Genomic DNA, 17,914 nt, shown 5'->3' on the forward strand with positions numbered 1-17,914 from the left:
AGTGACTTGCCGGGGACCAATCCAGGGTGTTTGGTCGTCTCTGTCTGACAACGACTGGCGGTCATCGGGCGAGATAAACCATACACGCTTTGTTGAAGCCTCTACTTTAATACGCGCCCAATCTTTCCCATCAAAATGAACAGTTTGATCACAGATCGATCGATTCTATTCATGGCAAAAAAAAAATAAAATAAATAAATACATTTAAATGGCTGCGTGTGTCTGGCGTCGGAAAGTGAGCGACGCCCTTTGTGCACCCTTTCAACCGACGACAACAGCAGCAAAGCGTTCCGTCGATGACGTTTTGCACTCGGCTTTGCAGAGCTGACGACGGGATCAATTTTACTAATGGACTCCAGCAACTGCTCGCCCTCGGGCTGAGTCGATACACTTCGAAGGATTAGGATAATCTTCTATTTCCCGTTTCGACACATGAATGTGCGTGTTCAAGAATTAAAAAAAAAAAACAACCACCGCGGCACATGAAATGCAAATCCCCTACGCACAAAATTTGTTACAAATTTTAGTTTATATGTATCAACAAAACAATAGAAAAAAGGACATTGCTCTTCAGAGATTTGCTTTTGAGTCTGTCAAACATTCATTTAGCAACCGCGGAGGGAGGTAGCGACCCGTTGGTCAGACAGGCGCAGGCACGGGTGTCAAACACAAAGGGCGGGGGCCACGCGGGTTCCGCAAAAAACAAATCAGGTCTTTCAATGGCCGCGATTCTTGCTAAAATCTCATTTTAAATTCTTATATGTAATCAACACTAACGTTGCGATGCTTTTTGTCATCCGAGCTCATTTTACAGTAACTGGAACAACGATTACACCAACTATGGCTGACTTCCGATCTCAAAAGTAGTTATCCACTTCTTTTGCGTATATGTAATAACATAATGAGGCATTTCCATGCTTTCAGTTATAACAGCCCTCTGCGGGAAACTAGAAGGCGGCCCGCGGCAAAAATTAACTTGACACGTCTGCTGTATGCAAGGTGAGGAAAAAAATGAAGATGTTGAAACTCGCCAAAATATGGAGTGCATTAAATCTGGTATAATTGAGGCAAGACAAAGAAACAAAAAAAGGGAGGCACGCATACATTCCAGTTCCCATTTAAAAACAGACAAACCACCCAAACTCCCATAAATCATAAAAGTGCTTCAGCATGAGAACGGCACGAACACACAAGGCAGGAACGCTATCATTCAGCTCACTTGTGAACGTCACAAACTGGCTAGACGACTTCCTCCATTTTCCAAAGGGCCCGTCCCGTTCGGGATCGGGAGGAGCCGGAACCGCCCGACTTCCTCCCGGCAGAAGCAAGACTGCACCCTGAACCGCAGGCCGCATCGACCTTCACGGTACTCGAAAGTGACAAACAGCATTTAGAAATATTTGGAGCATAGCGTGTATCATCGACGATAGCGTATGTACAAACCTCCGGTCGGGCTCCCTGGACACATCTTTTGTAGCTAAACTGCTTCAAAGGATCGGGAGGTCGTGAAATGTGTAAATGGAATTTTCAAGAGCTTTGCAAAATGTGAGGACAGTAGTTAACGATTTTTTTTTTAAAGACAGCAGGCATCGTTGAGGCTCAGGTGAGAAGGACCACGTGACGATCGAGGAGGTCTGAAAAATGAAATGAGCGTCGACCTGTGCGCCAGCTCGCCGGCGTCATCACGTGACAGTGTAGAGTTCGTCTTTGCTGCTCGGGCACAGCGTCGTCCTACAAACGCAGCGCCGCATCCAATTCCAGTCGGGCCGCCAACCTTGGGCGGCCAGGCTCCTTTCGCGGGGCGGCAGCAGGAACACCACGCAGGTGGCCACCAGGATGTGCCAAATCGAATGCGTGTACAAGTAGTTGTCCTCCGTCTCCGCAAAAACGTACAAGCAGACCCCGACGAGGGCGCAGAGTCCTCCGGGGATGAGGTAGAAGACCCACCTCTGCCAGGGCGGGAAGTAACAACGGCGACGCCTGATTCCTCGGTACGCCTGGCGACACAAAAACCAGGACCAGACTGACTGACAGTGGTTCATTCGGTCCCATTGCCCCGACCCCTTCCCCGAGAGAGAAAAAAAAAAAAAAAATATTTTGTCATTTTTAAAAATCTATATGCAGCAAATGTGAATAAGTAAGATGCTTTTATAGACGCAATTCCCGTACATTCTTTGACATGCAAGGAAATAAGTGCCACCGGCATTTGAATTTGAAATGTAAAGTCATCATCGCATTTTCAATAGTTGCTACAATTCGCCGTCTGAAATTCACCGGCTGTGCCACCAGCCGGGGTTACTTCAGATCAGAGGTGAACAGCCAGCCAATCGCAGTTGGGCTTTCTTAGCCACGTGACGTCACATACGAACAAAGCGTCACCGGATTGGCCGGCGGTTCGCTTCGGACCTCAAGTAACCCTGCCCGGTGACACAGACGGTGAATTTCAGACGGCGAATTGTAGCCGGTTGAATTCACTTCGAAAAGTTACACCGAAATATAACAATTGAAAATGTGATCGCTTTACATTTCAAATTCAAATCCCGGTGGCACGTATTTACTTCCATCCGGGTGTCAGTTGTGGCCTACGACAGCTCCACGCAAGTGTATTTGTGTGGGCCACAGTCTCGCAAATGTTTCATTCGTCAAATCGAGTTGGGGAGCTCCGTCGAGAACTAATCTTCCCATGTCTGCCGTGAGACGGAACGGCGCGCCTCCCTTACCCAAACGGCCAGCAATAAGACGACGGCAGCGAGGATGGGGGCCAGCAGGTTCCACAGACCTTTGCGGTCCAGCTGCAGCGACATGGCGATCAGCAGAGTCCCCAGCACGAACAAAGTCTACGTACACGGAAGCAGAGTCGCCAACCGCGTAAATAAATCAGAAAAAGCACGACGGCGGCCGCTCGGTTGTCTCTTACATATTTCACGGTGTTCCTGAGGCAAGCCATGCACAAAACGGTGACCCATACGGAACAAACGGAGCCCAGGAAGTCGCAGTACTGGAGGGCGTCGTAGCTCATGATGCACAGGACGGCAATGCCCGGCTGGTCACAGGCGTGGTAGAACTGCGCCACAAACAAACAAAATGAAAACGCTGCCATTCTTCCCCCCGCCCGCTGATCGCTTTCGGCACGTTACCGTGGAAAAGAACATGGTGAAGAGGTAAACGCACGCCTCCGCGACGTAGCCGCGTTTGACGGCCACCGCGACCGCCGGGAGGAAGGCCGCGTTGCTGAGCGTCAGCAGCAGCGTGGCCGCCAGCTGGCGGGCCGGCGACTGAGCCGCCGAACCGTCCGTGCAGGCCCAACCCCTCCAACCTGCGCAAACGTGGTGGAAATACTAGTTTTACATTTTTGCTATACAATCCAATTATTGCCATCAGTACAGCGAGGCCTCCTCTTACCGGCGGTGCGGTGCAAGCTGAGGAGCGAAGGATTTATTATTTTCATTTGTACAATTCTTCATCTATTCCCTTTTTTATCGACGGCTTCTAAGTCGTAATCGGGGTTTCAATGACTGCTTTCCCCGAAACAAAGTAAGGTATGCAAGTTGCTGCATTGGAAACGCAAACTGTGTGCGTGGGACGCGTGTTCATCTGCCCCCCCCCCGAGCTGATTGTTGACACCCCGGTTGGAATTTATTGGAACATTAAAAGGCGCGACCAAAATAGCTGCACGTGTACTACAGTATAAATTCAATGGCAGACATTGCCAGCATCGCGAAAAAAACCATTCGCAAGGTAGCTAACATTAGCATTCGACCACTGCACGTTTGACTTACAAATAACAAATATTTCACTCACAAATGCCGTAGCAACACGTACAGACGGGAAATACAACGATACTCAAAAGGCATATATTCTTCCTAACGTGTGAAAAGGGAGTTTAATAAGGTTTTATTGAAATTTTTCTTCGTGGGGGGGGGGGACTGTCTTTGAGCTTGGTGTAAATATGTAGCTCCATCCATACATGGAACCACACCGCCCCCAAGAGGCCGAGGCGCACACAGCACGAATAATAAATAAGCATGGCTGTACCTCTCATGATTTGACGTGAATGAAATCAGAGCGGGAAGATGAGACAACTTCCCATTTTCAAATATGGCGGCGATGAGTGATGGACAGTAAATGAAAAAATATTGCTTACGCTTGAAGAACGGCGTGTTTTGTCAAAGTAAAAGCAAAAAAATTAACCTGCAGTTGGGCAGACTTTGGACATTCCTACTTTAGGCAAGTTTATTTGTGGCACAATTCAACAACAAGATGATTCAGAACATAAATAGAAAGATGATTTAAGACTGTAGCTGCGCACTGGACTGAAGTCTCACGAGATCGACCGATTGGTCACCATCAAGCAGCGTAAGCATTTCAACGCTGGGGTTTTGGTGCAAATTCAGAGTTGTGTTCATCTTGCAAATTTGGGTCAAACTCCAAATTGTTAGGGTAGGCTAACCTCAACTCGAGAGTTACCGCTTGATTGCAGTTTTGCGGGTTAAGGACGGCAAAAGCGAGGTTCCGGCACACACCAGAGGTACGTACACGTATGCGTACTGTATATGTTCGTGTGTGTCGTACCGGCTTTGCACGCACAGGCGCCGTACAGGTAGTTGTAGGACCTGAGCAGTCGACATTCCCCAAACGCGCCACAGTCGTCGACGCAGGCGCTGACGAAAAGCTCCGGTTCCACCCACACCGCTGACTCACTGCCGCAGTCGCTGCTGCAAACGCACACGACACGCGTTCGATAAAAGCCGCCCGTTGGGTCACGGTCGAGACGAAAATGAAGGGAGCAGTCCAGGAATCTCCCAAAAAAAAAATATATATATATATATATATATATATATATTAGAAAGTAAATGGAGTCTGGGAACCAAACCCAGAAACTCAAACACAAAGAAGACCTAAAACCACTTTGACAGGATCGGGACAAGGAGGTGGACTTGGACCGACGTGACGACGAGAACCAACGGCAAGAACGGAACGAAAGCCGTCAGGTAAATACGAGACAACGGGGAACACCTGGACGGGATGTGAGTGGCTGGAAGGGAGCCGATTGGTCAACACGGGAAACGTCAAACAGAACCAACCTGATACCTACGTTTGCTGAGGAGCCGCAATTTGACTGATTGAATGTTTGGGTCAACATGTTCTCAGAATCGGAATCAGAATCGGAATCGGCTTTATTGGCCAAGTGTGTCAAAACACGCAAGGAATATTTCACCAGCAGTCCCACATCGGAGAACGGGAAAGTCAATTTGCTTCAGAACACAAAGCAGCATGGGAACGCCTGGAATATTTCAACCTCATTAATCATGCAAAAGTTATATGATGAACGTTTCCTCCACTTGGCAACATGAAAGATCTTAGAAAGCTCACTTAAAAATCAACTGCAATACGCTGACAATTTTTTGTCACATTCCGCCAGCCCAATTATTATGATGATGATTATTAGACATTTTACCCATGCAGTCACTGTTCTGTTGTGACCCAATACGAGCCCCTCGCACTCGAGCGGCATCTGCGCCTCTCGCGCAATCCGCATCGTCTCAGATTATCGCACCACCTGCATCCGTTCCTTGAAGTACGACGCCCCTTGCTCGACGGTCATCGCACGGGACTATCGCTCTGCTCGGCACTCCAACGGCTCTAAATGCTCGGCGGACTCTGCATCTTCCAAAAAACAACTTCCACATTGGCACATTACCGTAATTTCCGGCCTATAAACCGCAACTTTTTCCACACGCTTCCACTCCTGCGGTTTATGCGGCGATTTTTTTCCTAACGGCCGCAAGAGGGCACTTGAACGGAAAAGGTAAGAGTGAGACCAGTGGAACATAAGTGCCGAGGAAGTGACTTTTACCGGTATGTTGTTGTTGTTTTTTTGTAAACCAGCCCTGCTAGCGCAGCGCTACCGTTAGTACTGTGCTAGCGTGTTGCTACTGTGTAGCTACCGTGGCTGTTTTTTTTTTTTTTTTTTTTAAACCAGCCCTGCTAGCGCAGCGCTACCGTTAGCACTGTGCTAGCGTGTTGCTAGTGTGTAGCTGCCGTGGCTTTTTTTTTTTTTTTTAAACCAGCTCTGCTAGCGCAGCGCTACCGTTAGCACTGTGCTAGCGTGTTGCGACTGTGTAGCTACCGTGGCTGTTTTTTTTTTTTTTTTTTTTTAAACTAGTCCTGTTCGTGCTACCTTGTTGTTGCATTAAAACTTTGAAAACTCTTTCCGCGCACCGTCTTTCTTTGTAAATATCCCGTGTTTCATTGTGGGTTTTAATGTGGGCACTTGCGGCTTTTACACAGGTGCGGCTTACGTATGTACCAAATGGTATTTCCTTTCCAAATGTACTGCGTGAGGCTTATAATCATGCTACTTGTAGCCCTTTTTGCCCCGTGACCGTCAGCGCAACCGACTCCCCGTTGTCGTCACATGCGTCGTACTAGAGACAAATTCCTTGTTACGCTTCCGACATACTCGTCAAGTAAAGATGATTCTGATATTTGAACCCATTCCAAATATATTCTGTTGGATGCAGAACTTCTTCTTCTTTTCCTTTCGGCTTGTCCCGTTAGGGGGGTCGCCACAGCGTGTCATCTTTTGCCATCTTGGTCTTATCTCCTGCATCTTCCTCTCTCAACACCCCAACTGCCCTCATGTCTTCCCTCACCACATCCATAAACCTTCTCTTTGGTCTTCCTCTCGCCCTTTTGCCTGGGAGCTCCATCCTCAGCATCCTTCTACCAATATACTCACTCTCTCGCCTCTGAACATGTCCAAACCATCGAAGTCTGCTCTCTCGAATCTTGTCTCCAAAACATCCAGCTTTGGCCGTCCCTCGAATGAGCTCATTTCTAATCCTATCCAACCTGGTCACTCCGAGCGAGAACCTCAACATCTTCATTTCTGCCACCTCCAGTTCAGCTTCCTGTCGTTTCTTCAGTGCCACCTCTCGTCTCTAATCCGTACATCATGGCCGGCCTCACCGCTGTTTTGTAAACTTTGCCGTTCTTCATCCTAGCGGCGACTCTTCTGTCACATAACACACCAGACACCTTTCGCCAGCTGTTCCAACCTGCTTGGACCCGTTTCTTCACTTCCTGACCACACTCTCCATTGCTCCGTATTGTTGACCCCAAGTATTTGAAGTCGTCCACCCTCGCTATCTCTTCTCCCTGTAGCCTCACTCTTCCCCCTCCACTTTTCTCATTCACGCACATATATTCTGTTTTACTTCGGCTAATCTTCATTCCTCTCCTTTCCAGTGCATGTCTCCATCTTTCCAATTGTTCCTCTGCGTGCTCCCTGCTTTCACTGCATATGACAATATCATCTGCGAACATCGTGGTCCAAGGGGATTCCAGTCTAACCTCATCTGTCAGCCTATCCATTACCACTGCAAACAGGAAGGGGCTCAGAGCTGATCCCTGATGCAGTCCCACCTCCACCTTAAATTCCTCTGTCACACCTAAGGCGCACCTCACCATTGTTCTGCTGCCATCATACATGTCCTGTACTATTTTAACATACTTCTCTGCCACACCAGACTTACGCATGCAGTACCACAGTTCCTCTCTTGGTACTCTGTCATAGGCTTTCTCTAGATCCACAAAGACACAATGTAGCTCCTGCTGACCTTCTCTGTACTTTTCCACGAGCATCCTCAAGGCAAATAATGCATCTGTGGTACTCTTTCTCGGCATGAAACCATACTGTTGCTCGCAGATACTTACTTCTGTCCTGAGTCTAGCCTCCACTACTCTTTCCCATAACTTCATTGTGTGGCTCATCAACTTTATTCCTCTATAGTTCCCACAGCTCTGAACATCCCCTTTGTTCTTAAAAATGGGAACTAGAACACTTTTCCTCCATTCTTCAGGCATCTTTTCGCCCGCTAGTATTCTGTTGAATAAGTTGGTCAAAAACTCCACAGCCATCTCTCCAAATTGCTTCCATACCTCTACCGGTATGTCATCAGGACCAACTGCCTTCCCATTTTTCATCCTTTGTAGTGCCTTTCTGACTTCCCCCTTAGTAATCATTTCCACTTCCTGGTCCTTCACTCTTGCCTCTTCAACTCTTCCTTCTCTCTCATTTTCTTCATTCATCAACTTCTCAAAGTATTCTTTCCATCTACTTAGTACACTACCGGCACCAGTCAACACATTTCCATCTCTATCCTTAATCACCCTGACCTGCTGCACATCCTTCCCATCTCTATCCCTCTGTCTGGCCAACCTGTAGAGATCCTTTTCTCCTTCTTTCGTGTCCAACCTGGTGTACATGTCTTCATATGCCTCTTGTTTAGCCTTTGCCACCTCTACCTTTGCCCTACGTCGCATCTCGATGTACTCCTTTCGCCTCTCCTCAGTCCTCTCAGTATCCCACTTCTTCTTCGCTAATCTCTTTCCTTGTATGGCTCCCTGTATTTTGGGGTTCCACCACCAAGTCTCCTTCTCCCCTTTCCTACCAGATGACACACCAAGTACTCTCCTGCCTGTCTCTCTGATCACCTTGGCTGTCGTCGTCCAGTCTTCCGGGAGCTTCGATTGTCCCTCGAGAGCCTGTCTCACCTCTTTCCGGAAGGCCGCACGACATTCTTCCTTTCTCAGCTTCCACCACATGGTTCTCTGCTCTACCTTTGTCTTCTTAATCTTCCTACCCACCACCAGAATCATCCTACATACTACCATCCTATGCTGTCGAGCTACACTCTCCCCTACCACTACTTTACAGTCAGTAACCTCCTTCAGATTACATCGTCTGCACAAAATATAATCTACCTGCGTGGTTCTACCTCCGCTCTTGTAGGTCACTATATGTTCCTCCCTCTTCTGGAAATAAGTGTTCACTACAGCCATCTCCATCCTTTTTGCAAAGTCCACCACCATCTGCCCTTCAAAGTTCCTTTCATGGATGCCGTACTTACCCATCACTTCTTCATCGCCCCTGTTTCCTTTACCAATATCTCCATTACAATCTGCACCAATCACAACTCTCTCGCTGTCTGGGATGCTCAGAACTACTTCATCTAGTTCCTTCCAGAATTTCTCTTTCAACTCTAGGTCACATCCTACCTGTGGTGCATAGCCGCTAACCACATTGTACATAACACCCTCAATTTCAAATTTTAGTCTCATCACTCGATCTGATCCTCTTTTCACCTCCAAGACATTCTTAGCCAGCTCTTCCTTTAAAATAACCCCTACTCCATTTCTCTTCCCATCTACTCCGTGGTAGAATAATTTAAACCCTGCTCCCAGACTTCTAGCCTTACTACCTTTCCACCTGCTCTCTTGGATGCACAGAATATCAACCTTTCTCCTAATCATCATGTCAACCAACTCCTGTGCTTTTCCTGTCATAGTCCCAACATCCAAAGTCCCTGCACTCAGTTGTAGGCTCTGTGCATTCCTCTTTTTCTTCTGACGCTGGATCCGGTTTCCTCCTCTTCTTTGTCTTCGACCCACAGTAGCTGAATTTCCACCGACGCCCTGCAGGTTAGCAGTGCCGGGGGCGGGCGTTGTTAACCCGGGCCACGACCGATCCGGTATGGGATTCTTTAGATGAACGCTCATATTTGTTTGGCACAGTTTTTACGCCGGATGCCCTTCCTGACGCAACCCTCTGCATTTATCCGGGCTTGGGACCGGCCTACAGATTGCACTGGTTTGTGCCCCCCATAGGGCTGCATTTGTTGGATGCAGAACGATGACTGAATATACCCAGGGAAATATGTTTTGAATGCTGTCGAGCACAAGGTATCATTTTTCCGTGTGTGCAAAAAGACGGGAGCTATTTATTTACCCGTCGCACGTGAGCTGCAGAGTGAGGTACCACATGGTGGAGGCGGGGAAGGGCAGCCGGAGCGCAGATTTGGGAAAACTGCTGTTCACCTTCACGCCGTAACCTTCAAAAAAAGCTTCAGAAACAAAAAGACAAACAGTCAAGATGAAGTCAAAATCAAACTTGAATCTGTCGCCGTTGCGTGGAGGTCTGCGGTCTTCCCCACAGGCTTGTTGAGAGGCGATGAGCAAGCCTCGAGACAACCTCGGTGCCGCAAAGCACGCTGGGAGCGCCTCCGGCCACCCGGCGACGCTACACTATGATATTGCATGATATCGTGGCACTCGCGGCATGCTTTGCGGAACCGACGAGGTAAATGTCGTTTCAAAGCGCACGCTTTCTGTCCGTTATTTCTTCAGTCATTGTTTTAGTTAACGACACACAAAATCCAAACTACAAAAAAAACGACCTTTAGATATGCTATTAAAAGTTTTTCCTCTCATTAAACAAGTTAAAGGGGTCAGTGGTGTAATGCGGAGTTCACCCTCTTGAAGTCATCCCTTCTCAATGCCATTTAATAACACCATAATATTGGATACGCCTCTTATTTACTTAGTTCCATTTTGTCAAGTTATTTTCGTGTAACGGGAACATCTGCTCATGAAAATGGTTTCATGTGTCCCGTGAACGTAAACAAACAAAAACCGATTGTGCACTACGGCTGCAAATCCAGCGCGACGGAGACTTGCAGCGCGAGCAAAACGTGTTCCAGATGCCGTTCGAAGCCAGCCGAGTCACGTGGGCGTTACCCGTGCGGCACGTGACGTCGGCGCCGAGTCTGAGGATCGGCGCTCGCGGGGAGAGGCACGCCGCCACTGCGCTGCTGCTGTTCCCCGGCGTTACGTTGGTCTGCACGCACAAAGCAAAACGAGACTTCACTCGCGCGCCCGCCGACGTTTGTGCAAACCTGAAGCCGACGCGAGCGTCTGCATCGTCGGGGGTCGGGTCGGGACCGGCCCGCAGTCCGCGCTGGCTTTGCGCCCCCGCCCCGGGCCTGCGTTCCCGACATGTGCTTTGCGCAATTCACTTACAGTGTTGAGCGTGAGCTGCAGGTTGAGCGTGGCGCCGGTGGCCTGGGCGGGCAGCGGGTACGTCAGGAGGGCGGGCCGGGTCCTCCTGACGCCGACGCCGGGTCCGTTGACCGGAGTGCATCGGAGCGAGAGAAAATCGTCCTCCTCGCAGCCAACCGGGACGCTCCCGACGCACGCCGAAGCCGATTCGACCTCCGTCGCGGCGGAGCCCTTGGTGTTGCTGCTGTTGCTATGGAGACCGCTGACGTTATCGGCTGCGAGACCTTCGCTCTTTGGCTTGCACCCCTCTGAAACGGAGCAAGTATGAATTTATGTAAAAGGCGAGCGTTTGGGCCCATTTTGGGCAGTAATTACAGCAGTCAGAAGGTCACCAGCTAAACGGATGCTGCCACTTTTTGGGGGGGAATTACTGCTGGGGTACAAACAGCACTTGAAGGGTTCCTGAAGGATGGTGTTCATTGATTAACTGATTAGTTAAGTGACTTAACAGGCAAAGAAAAAAACAATGGATTGGCTCTTCTGTACTTTAGACGAGCTGATTCAGTTTCTGTTTTCAAACTTTTCCCATTCTGACTGCGAGCTCGTTGTCGATGTCGCTTTTACTTTTGGTTTCACTTTGCGAAATATTTTTGAAATCACTGTCACTGATGGCTTTTGAAGTCAAATATCGATGCGGAGTCACGAGCGTCCGTGTTATTTGACCCATCGACACGTATTGTTCTCTGCTGTGTTTTGCTTTCTTGGTTTAATGGATGCCGTGCAAAGCATTTTGTCGACTGTGATCTTGACTAACGCTGGGTTGGATCGTGATCACGAGCACATCGAGTCTTCCGTCTAAATGACGTCTTTCCTTTGTGTTCTTTGGCTGGTGACACGCTGCAGTTTCCTTTTGAGCTCACACAACCGTCACCGTCCTGCCGACGCACCCGCGAGTAGGAACGCAAGCCAAACGACGGTTTCGAATTTCAAAGCACACGACAGCGAGCTAAAGTGAACTTTGCCACTTGGCCGACGGGGCTCTCGGGTGTGTTTTGCGTCCGTTACCGGTGTAGTTGGACGCGATGCTGAACGTCACCGTTCGGTTGTCTTCGCTGCTCTCCACGACAACACGTAACCAAGTGTCCCACGGCGGGTCGGCGACGGACGCGGAGCAAAGGGTCCCCGAGCATTTCACTCTGACTGGACCGTCCAGCAGAGAGTCTGAGCCCAGGCTGAGGACCAGAGAACACGACGCGCTCCCTGCGACCTCTGCGGAGGAACAATCGGCCACAGACACGGAAAGCGACGAGGCAAACTGCGGGACGTACAACCTGAACGCACAAACGCGCCACACGGTCATCGTAGTTCAGCGGCGGGACGCGATCGCACGCCGACGTCATACTTGAGGCGCGCGGGCTCGTCCGAGCGAGCCGTCTGTCGGAGGGACGCCCCCGTTTGCAGAACGGGGGTGTCGATCGCCCTCCTGACCGACAGCTGAGGCTGGAAAAAGTAGGAACACGATGGGAAACCCTAAAAAAGATGAAGACGCGCCCAAAAAAAAAAAAAAAGTCAGAATATGTTGCAATGTGCACCAACTTTCATTTAGTTCAGGACAGAGTAAAGACAAACAAGTGCGGTTATTTGACGATAATGTCGACCAACCGGTCCACAAACGGCTCGGTCTGGAGGAACAGGTTGGATTAAAAAAAAAAAAAAAAAAAATCCTCTTTGATACTTCACAGTGGTAAAAGCAAAACAACATGTCGGGCCATCTACATCACTGCAAATTACAAACATCCATCCATCCATTTCCTTTTGCTGCTTATCCTCACGAGGGTCGCGGAGAGTACCGGGCGGAGCCTATCCCAGGTGTCAACGGGCACCCTGAACTGGTCGCCAGCCAATCGCAAGGCACACAGAGACAGACAAAAGTCGCACTCACAATCACACCGACGGGGCAATTTAAAAGTCTCCAATTAATTTTGCGCGTTTTTGGGATGCGGGAGGAAACCGCAGTGCACAGCCGCAGGAAACCCACGCAGGCACGGGGAGAACATGCAAACTCCACATAGGCGGGGCCGGGATTGAACCCGGGACCTCAGAACTGTGAGGCCAACGCTTAATCAGCTGAGCCGCCGTGCCACCCAAATTACAAACAGAAAAACAGAATTATGACTAAATTAATAAGGTTAACCAATAAAGAGAATTTCTCAGGTCTCATGAAATTGCACCCATGTACACTTTTTTTTTTTTTTTTTTTTTGGGGGCGGGGGGGTGCAAAGTTGTAAGCGCGCTGACCTTCTGCTCGATCCGGCCGTCATCTTCAGGCAGGTGGGCGGCAACAAACCAGTCGCCGGGGGCCGGGTCGGAGACGTTGAAGGTCGCCACGCTGAGCGAGGTCACGGGCAGAATCAGAGAGTGGGGGGGCCTCCAGAGCGTCACGTTTGGAAACGCCGTGCCGGTCGGGTTTACGACTGGAGGGGCGCTCTGCCGGACGTGGCTATAAAAATTTCAAAAAGAAAGAGAGAGAGAGAGAGAGAGAGAGGAGAGAGAGAGAGAGAGAGAGAGAGAGAGAAGAGAGAGAGAGAATGAAACGGAAATCGAGCAGCGGGCAGACGAAGAAGAAGAAGAAGAATCTCACATGGTGACGTTACGCTCTGCGCAGTCAAAGCTGTGGCCCTTGGTTACGGTGAAGATCCAGCGGGCCACGGCCGTCTCCTCCGGGATGTGAAACCTTTGCAGCCTCGCGTTTCCATACCAACCGTACTTGGACAACTTCTGAGCCGCCTTGGACGAGAGTTCTGATACGAACGTCACCTCCCCGTCTGCGCCATGTGGAAAATTGGGCCGGTTTGAAATCCTCGGAGGACGCTTCGAAACAAAGATCGCTAAAATCTGTGTGACTTATGTCCCACTTCCACCTCCAAAAAAATTTCATAATATAGCCTCAATACTGTATTGTGGATTTGATGGCGGCTCAGCAGATTCCTTATTAATTATTATTCTTTCACGTGAAGCTTTTCCCGGATGCAGCTTCCATTTCGGGAAATTGGAAGAAATGTGTTTTGTAAGCTAGTTCGAGTCAAAAAGTGAAACTCGGGGACAACAATCAATTTACATGATTTTTGAAATGGAAAAATTAGAGAGATCAGTCCAATGTATGAGCACTACCGAAATAAATGGAAATATGCAAATTTATTGTGAAGTACCTAATTTGTGGGCAACTGTGGAGAGTGATTCCCGTAAATGAGCAAAAAAAAAAAAAAACATTGGTGCGATCGTCGGGACACCGAAGTGGGGAAAAGTAGGGATACCCAACACGTACCTTTTGATGACAATTTCTTCCTGACATCAAACAACATTTTTTTTTTTTTTAGGTGAAGTGTTTTAGATCATACCGCGAAAGGCAAGATTTTATGTATAATGTAGAGTCAAATGAATGTATTTCTGAAATAACTGTGTTGATTCTGTGGACATGTTCGTAACTATACTGTACTAAGAGAGCCGTGCAGGACGTCAACGTTACTAGCAATCGACGTGTGATAATGAAATTCAACTGTGTTGGGAAAATAGGAAGAAATGTTTCTGAGGATCTGGTGTCGGTCACCGGTCATCGGTTGTGCACTTGTCGCGTGGAACCGAGCCAAGCAAGTGGCTGACGCGGCGCCCTCCCCCCCAAAAAAATAAAAATCTTCTTTATCGCTTACCGTCTCCAAATGTTGCCTTTGCAAAGGCGAAGACGAGGACGAAATAAAGTGACATGTTCTCCTCCGTGGGGAGCGAGCGCGTGTGAAAGGCTACATGGTGCCCTGGCAGCCTCGCCAGGCTACACTTCCGGGTTCCGGGTTCCGACTGTCAACACGTGACGTCACCACATTTCCCAAGGCGCGTATCCTCACAAGGGTCCCGGCTAACGAAAGGTGAAAGGCGGACATTGGCAGTCTTTATATTGTATTAGGACAATTTCACATAATATCAGGGTTAGTCCTCTCCACTGCCGTTGTGAAAAAGTTCAGTTTAAAAAAAAAAAAAAAAAGAAGACCTCAAAGGTCAAAGGTCACACTGAGATGACCGAATTTCAAGGCAACTCAAGTAAAAAAAACAACCAAAAAAAAAACTCAATTGACTTTTGCAAAAGGACTGAGAACGGGAAAATGTCCCAGATTATAATTTTATCTTTCTTCTGTACTCTAAAAATATTATGAAATACTTTCATGAAGTTCGAAATATGGAGACTCCTTTTTGAATGATGCATGAATCGGTGTTAACGCTTTATTTGATATTACTTTTGACAAACCACAGACAAACCCCAAAACAACGACGACAACCCATACGGATACAGTATATGAAGCATATTCAGAGCATACTGTATGAAATCCATTTATGGGACTCCAAATATTTTTGAAGACATAATCTCTTCTCGGCTTTGTGCAATTGTATTGCAGAAAGGAAACGCGTTAATTATTTCTGAATTTTTTTCCACACTTTTTCCTTTAGCATTATGCAAGAAATGTATTCCAAACGGCAATTTTAACTGACTTTACTTTGGAGACGTAGAATTTCAAATCACCAAAAGGGACTGTGTTTTTCCACCGTGGGAGGGATTTCATACCATGCATCCATGATTATTTATCAAACTGCAGGAAAATGAGTTTTTTGGTTTTTTTTTTTTTATAAAAACGTGACATCGTCGCGTGACTCGATCCAGCACCAGCGAGCGTCGTAGTCGAACAAAAGCGCCGCCGTCTCCTCGTCCTCTTCTGCGTTTTGGCGCTCGGCCTTGACGCTGTCGGATCCGAGGCGGAGGTCCCGCGAAGCTTCCCGGTGCTGACTTCGAGAATCTCGGAAGTCTTCGTGGAGCAAACGGTTTGCGGGGCGGCTCGAAGGTTCCACGCAGCTCCTCGGACCCAAGATGGCGGACAAATCTTCCGGGTACGTTAATCTCGGAACGTCCCTGTAGCGGACGTAGTGCAGCATGAGCGCCAAACACCGGGTCGGGTCGGCCTACGCCGAGTTGAGGCATGTGGAGAGCACCGGTGTCAAACTCAAGGCCCGGGGGCCAGATCCGGCCCATCGCCTGATTTTAGCCAAACCTAGTATCAAATTCCAGGAATTTTCTGAAAATGTGCTCCAAAATTTCAAATTGTCAGACATCATAAACGACAACGTTGAGTTTATTGAGCAAGCATTTTTTGTTACCAAACAAGAACAATAGTTTGAAAAAGCCATTTCCCTTGATTACTGCGTCCAAAACTAGTTCATAATTTCATGTGTAAAAACGTTTTTACGAATGTCGGAGTCATCATAACGGCCCTCTGAGGGAAACCGGAACTACACACCCCTGACGTCGAGCAAAAATGTGCATGCACGTGCGCACTTGCTTGGAAAGGGAAACGCCGGGCTCGCGTGCTCTTCCGCTCGCCGTCGGGCCGCCGTCCAAGGCGCTCGATTCCGACAGGAACCAGCGCGCGGACTCGATGCCCTCGTGCACGGCAGCCAGCTGGCGAAGAATCCTCACGTCGGCGCTGCGCACCCACCTCTGGGTGGAGATGAAAGAAAGGAATGGAAAAATGACAACAACTTAGCAAAAAAGAAAAAAAAAAGAAGGAAGGAAACGCTTTTTACCACGTCTTGTTTGAGGTTGCGTAACCTGTCGGTAAAACTCTGGCCGAAATGCGAGTTGTGGTCGTCGGCCTCCACGTCGTCCCTCATCCAAAGCAGAAAACTTTCAGGTGTTTTGCGGCCAACTTTCTTTTCCAGCTCCTTCAGATATGGGAAGGAAACACCGAGCCAAGTCTCCCGGTTCATGTGCCGAGGAAATTAAAAACCGAATTATTCAAGTTGAACGTGGCAGCTGTCGGCGTAGCGTTTAGCGCCTCGGCGACATCCTGCCAGACGTGCACCGATGAACGTTTGAACGGACTGGAAAAGAAATAAAGTACAGCACTGGAGGGAAAGTCGACGCGCGTCGACGCCAGAGAGGTTGCCGGTTTTGTGGCGGTGGTCCTGTTGGGGGGGTGTGGGGGGGGGGGGCAAGTTCACCTCTTTTGTGTGCCAGCCAAACAACGGCGGCCGTTTCATCGGGCGGAAGAAGCTTCGTGACTCCACAATGCAAATGTACGGCCGCACCCCGGCCGGCTCCAAACGTCAACTAGAAGCTCTCATTATTGACACTCGCGTAGTTTGCCGCTCGAGACCTTCGAGCAACGCGCGGCCCGCGGGTCGCATCCGTCGTGTTCTGTTTTGTAACGCCGGGCCGCTTTTCTACATCAGCGAAAGTTGCCGCGTTCATTTGTCCCTTTCTGGAACATCATGATTGCTTTTTCAAATGTCATCATTTTTTATCAATTTTTCCTCAGTCAATAACAGTTGTCAACATGTGCCCTGGGACTGACCGGCGACCAGTTCAAGGTGTAGTCCACCTTTCGCCCGAAGTGGGCTGGCGGAACCTTGTGCGAACCCGCGACCCCAACTGGAGAGAAGCGCTCTTGGAAAGGGATGGATACAACTATTTTAAAACCGAACATATGAATTAAGAGTTAAAAATCATTCTAAATAGTTAAATAAAAAAAAAAAGAACATTCTTGATCATTATTTTCTTCTTAAAATAAACTGTGTGACAGATTTGGACATTTGCCTTTTTTAAATTTTATTTCATTTATTTTTACTTCATTCACTGAATGTCCCGGACGAGCCCGTCTGTTGGTTTTAAAAATCAGAAGTGGCTCGAGAACACAAAAGCTGGTGCTTGAGGATGAAACAGTAAAAAAGGGAATTCAAAAAGAGAAGAAGAAGTAGTATATATATATATATATATATATATATATATATATATATATATATATATACACACACACACACACGTGATGCTCTCCAATTATGGTCTGCAATCCAGTACGATTAAAGATTGTTGAAGTAAAGTGTATGGACCGCCAGAGGGCGACAAACATCCAAGTCAAGCTTCCACTTTTACGCAGCGAATCTTTTTTTTTTTTTTTTTTTTTTTCAATAAACTGAGCACCTTTTTTGATTCTGATTGCTACGTTCGATTTAAATTTAGGGAACAACACAT

General features: G+C 48.2%; 2 protein-coding genes across 3 annotated transcripts; both read right to left on the reverse strand.

The window, feature by feature from the left end:
- Nucleotides 1-105: 105 nt before the first annotated feature.
- On the reverse strand, nucleotides 106-14,769 carry pgap6 (post-glycosylphosphatidylinositol attachment to proteins 6). The gene is made up of 13 exons (XM_061839888.1): nucleotides 14,550-14,769; nucleotides 13,484-13,667; nucleotides 13,141-13,342; nucleotides 12,245-12,372; nucleotides 11,908-12,173; nucleotides 10,864-11,150; nucleotides 10,582-10,681; nucleotides 9,794-9,908; nucleotides 4,573-4,715; nucleotides 3,138-3,316; nucleotides 2,918-3,064; nucleotides 2,721-2,837; nucleotides 106-1,997 (listed from the first exon to the last, which is right to left on the reverse strand). Exons 1-13 carry the CDS (start codon nucleotides 14,602-14,604, stop codon nucleotides 1,683-1,685), a joined length of 2,238 nt encoding a protein of 745 aa, XP_061695872.1. The 5' UTR covers nucleotides 14,605-14,769; the 3' UTR covers nucleotides 106-1,682.
- A 226-nt stretch (nucleotides 14,770-14,995) lies between these two features.
- LOC133511455 (leucine rich adaptor protein 1-like) lies at nucleotides 14,996-17,548 on the reverse strand. 2 transcript variants are annotated; one of them, XM_061840391.1, is made up of 3 exons: nucleotides 16,468-17,548; nucleotides 16,224-16,381; nucleotides 14,996-15,796 (listed from the first exon to the last, which is right to left on the reverse strand). In XM_061840391.1, the coding sequence occupies exons 1-3, from the start codon at nucleotides 16,648-16,650 to the stop codon at nucleotides 15,514-15,516; spliced, it is 624 nt and encodes a 207-aa protein (XP_061696375.1). In that variant the 5' UTR covers nucleotides 16,651-17,548; the 3' UTR covers nucleotides 14,996-15,513. The 2 variants fall into 2 exon arrangements, with proteins under 2 accessions (XP_061696375.1, XP_061696374.1); XM_061840390.1 differs by having other exon boundaries at nucleotides 16,220-16,381.
- Nucleotides 17,549-17,914: the final 366 nt, after the last annotated feature.

This window comes from Syngnathoides biaculeatus, chromosome 13, assembly GCF_019802595.1.
Source record: "Syngnathoides biaculeatus isolate LvHL_M chromosome 13, ASM1980259v1, whole genome shotgun sequence".
NCBI lineage: Eukaryota > Metazoa > Chordata > Actinopteri > Syngnathiformes > Syngnathidae > Syngnathoides > Syngnathoides biaculeatus.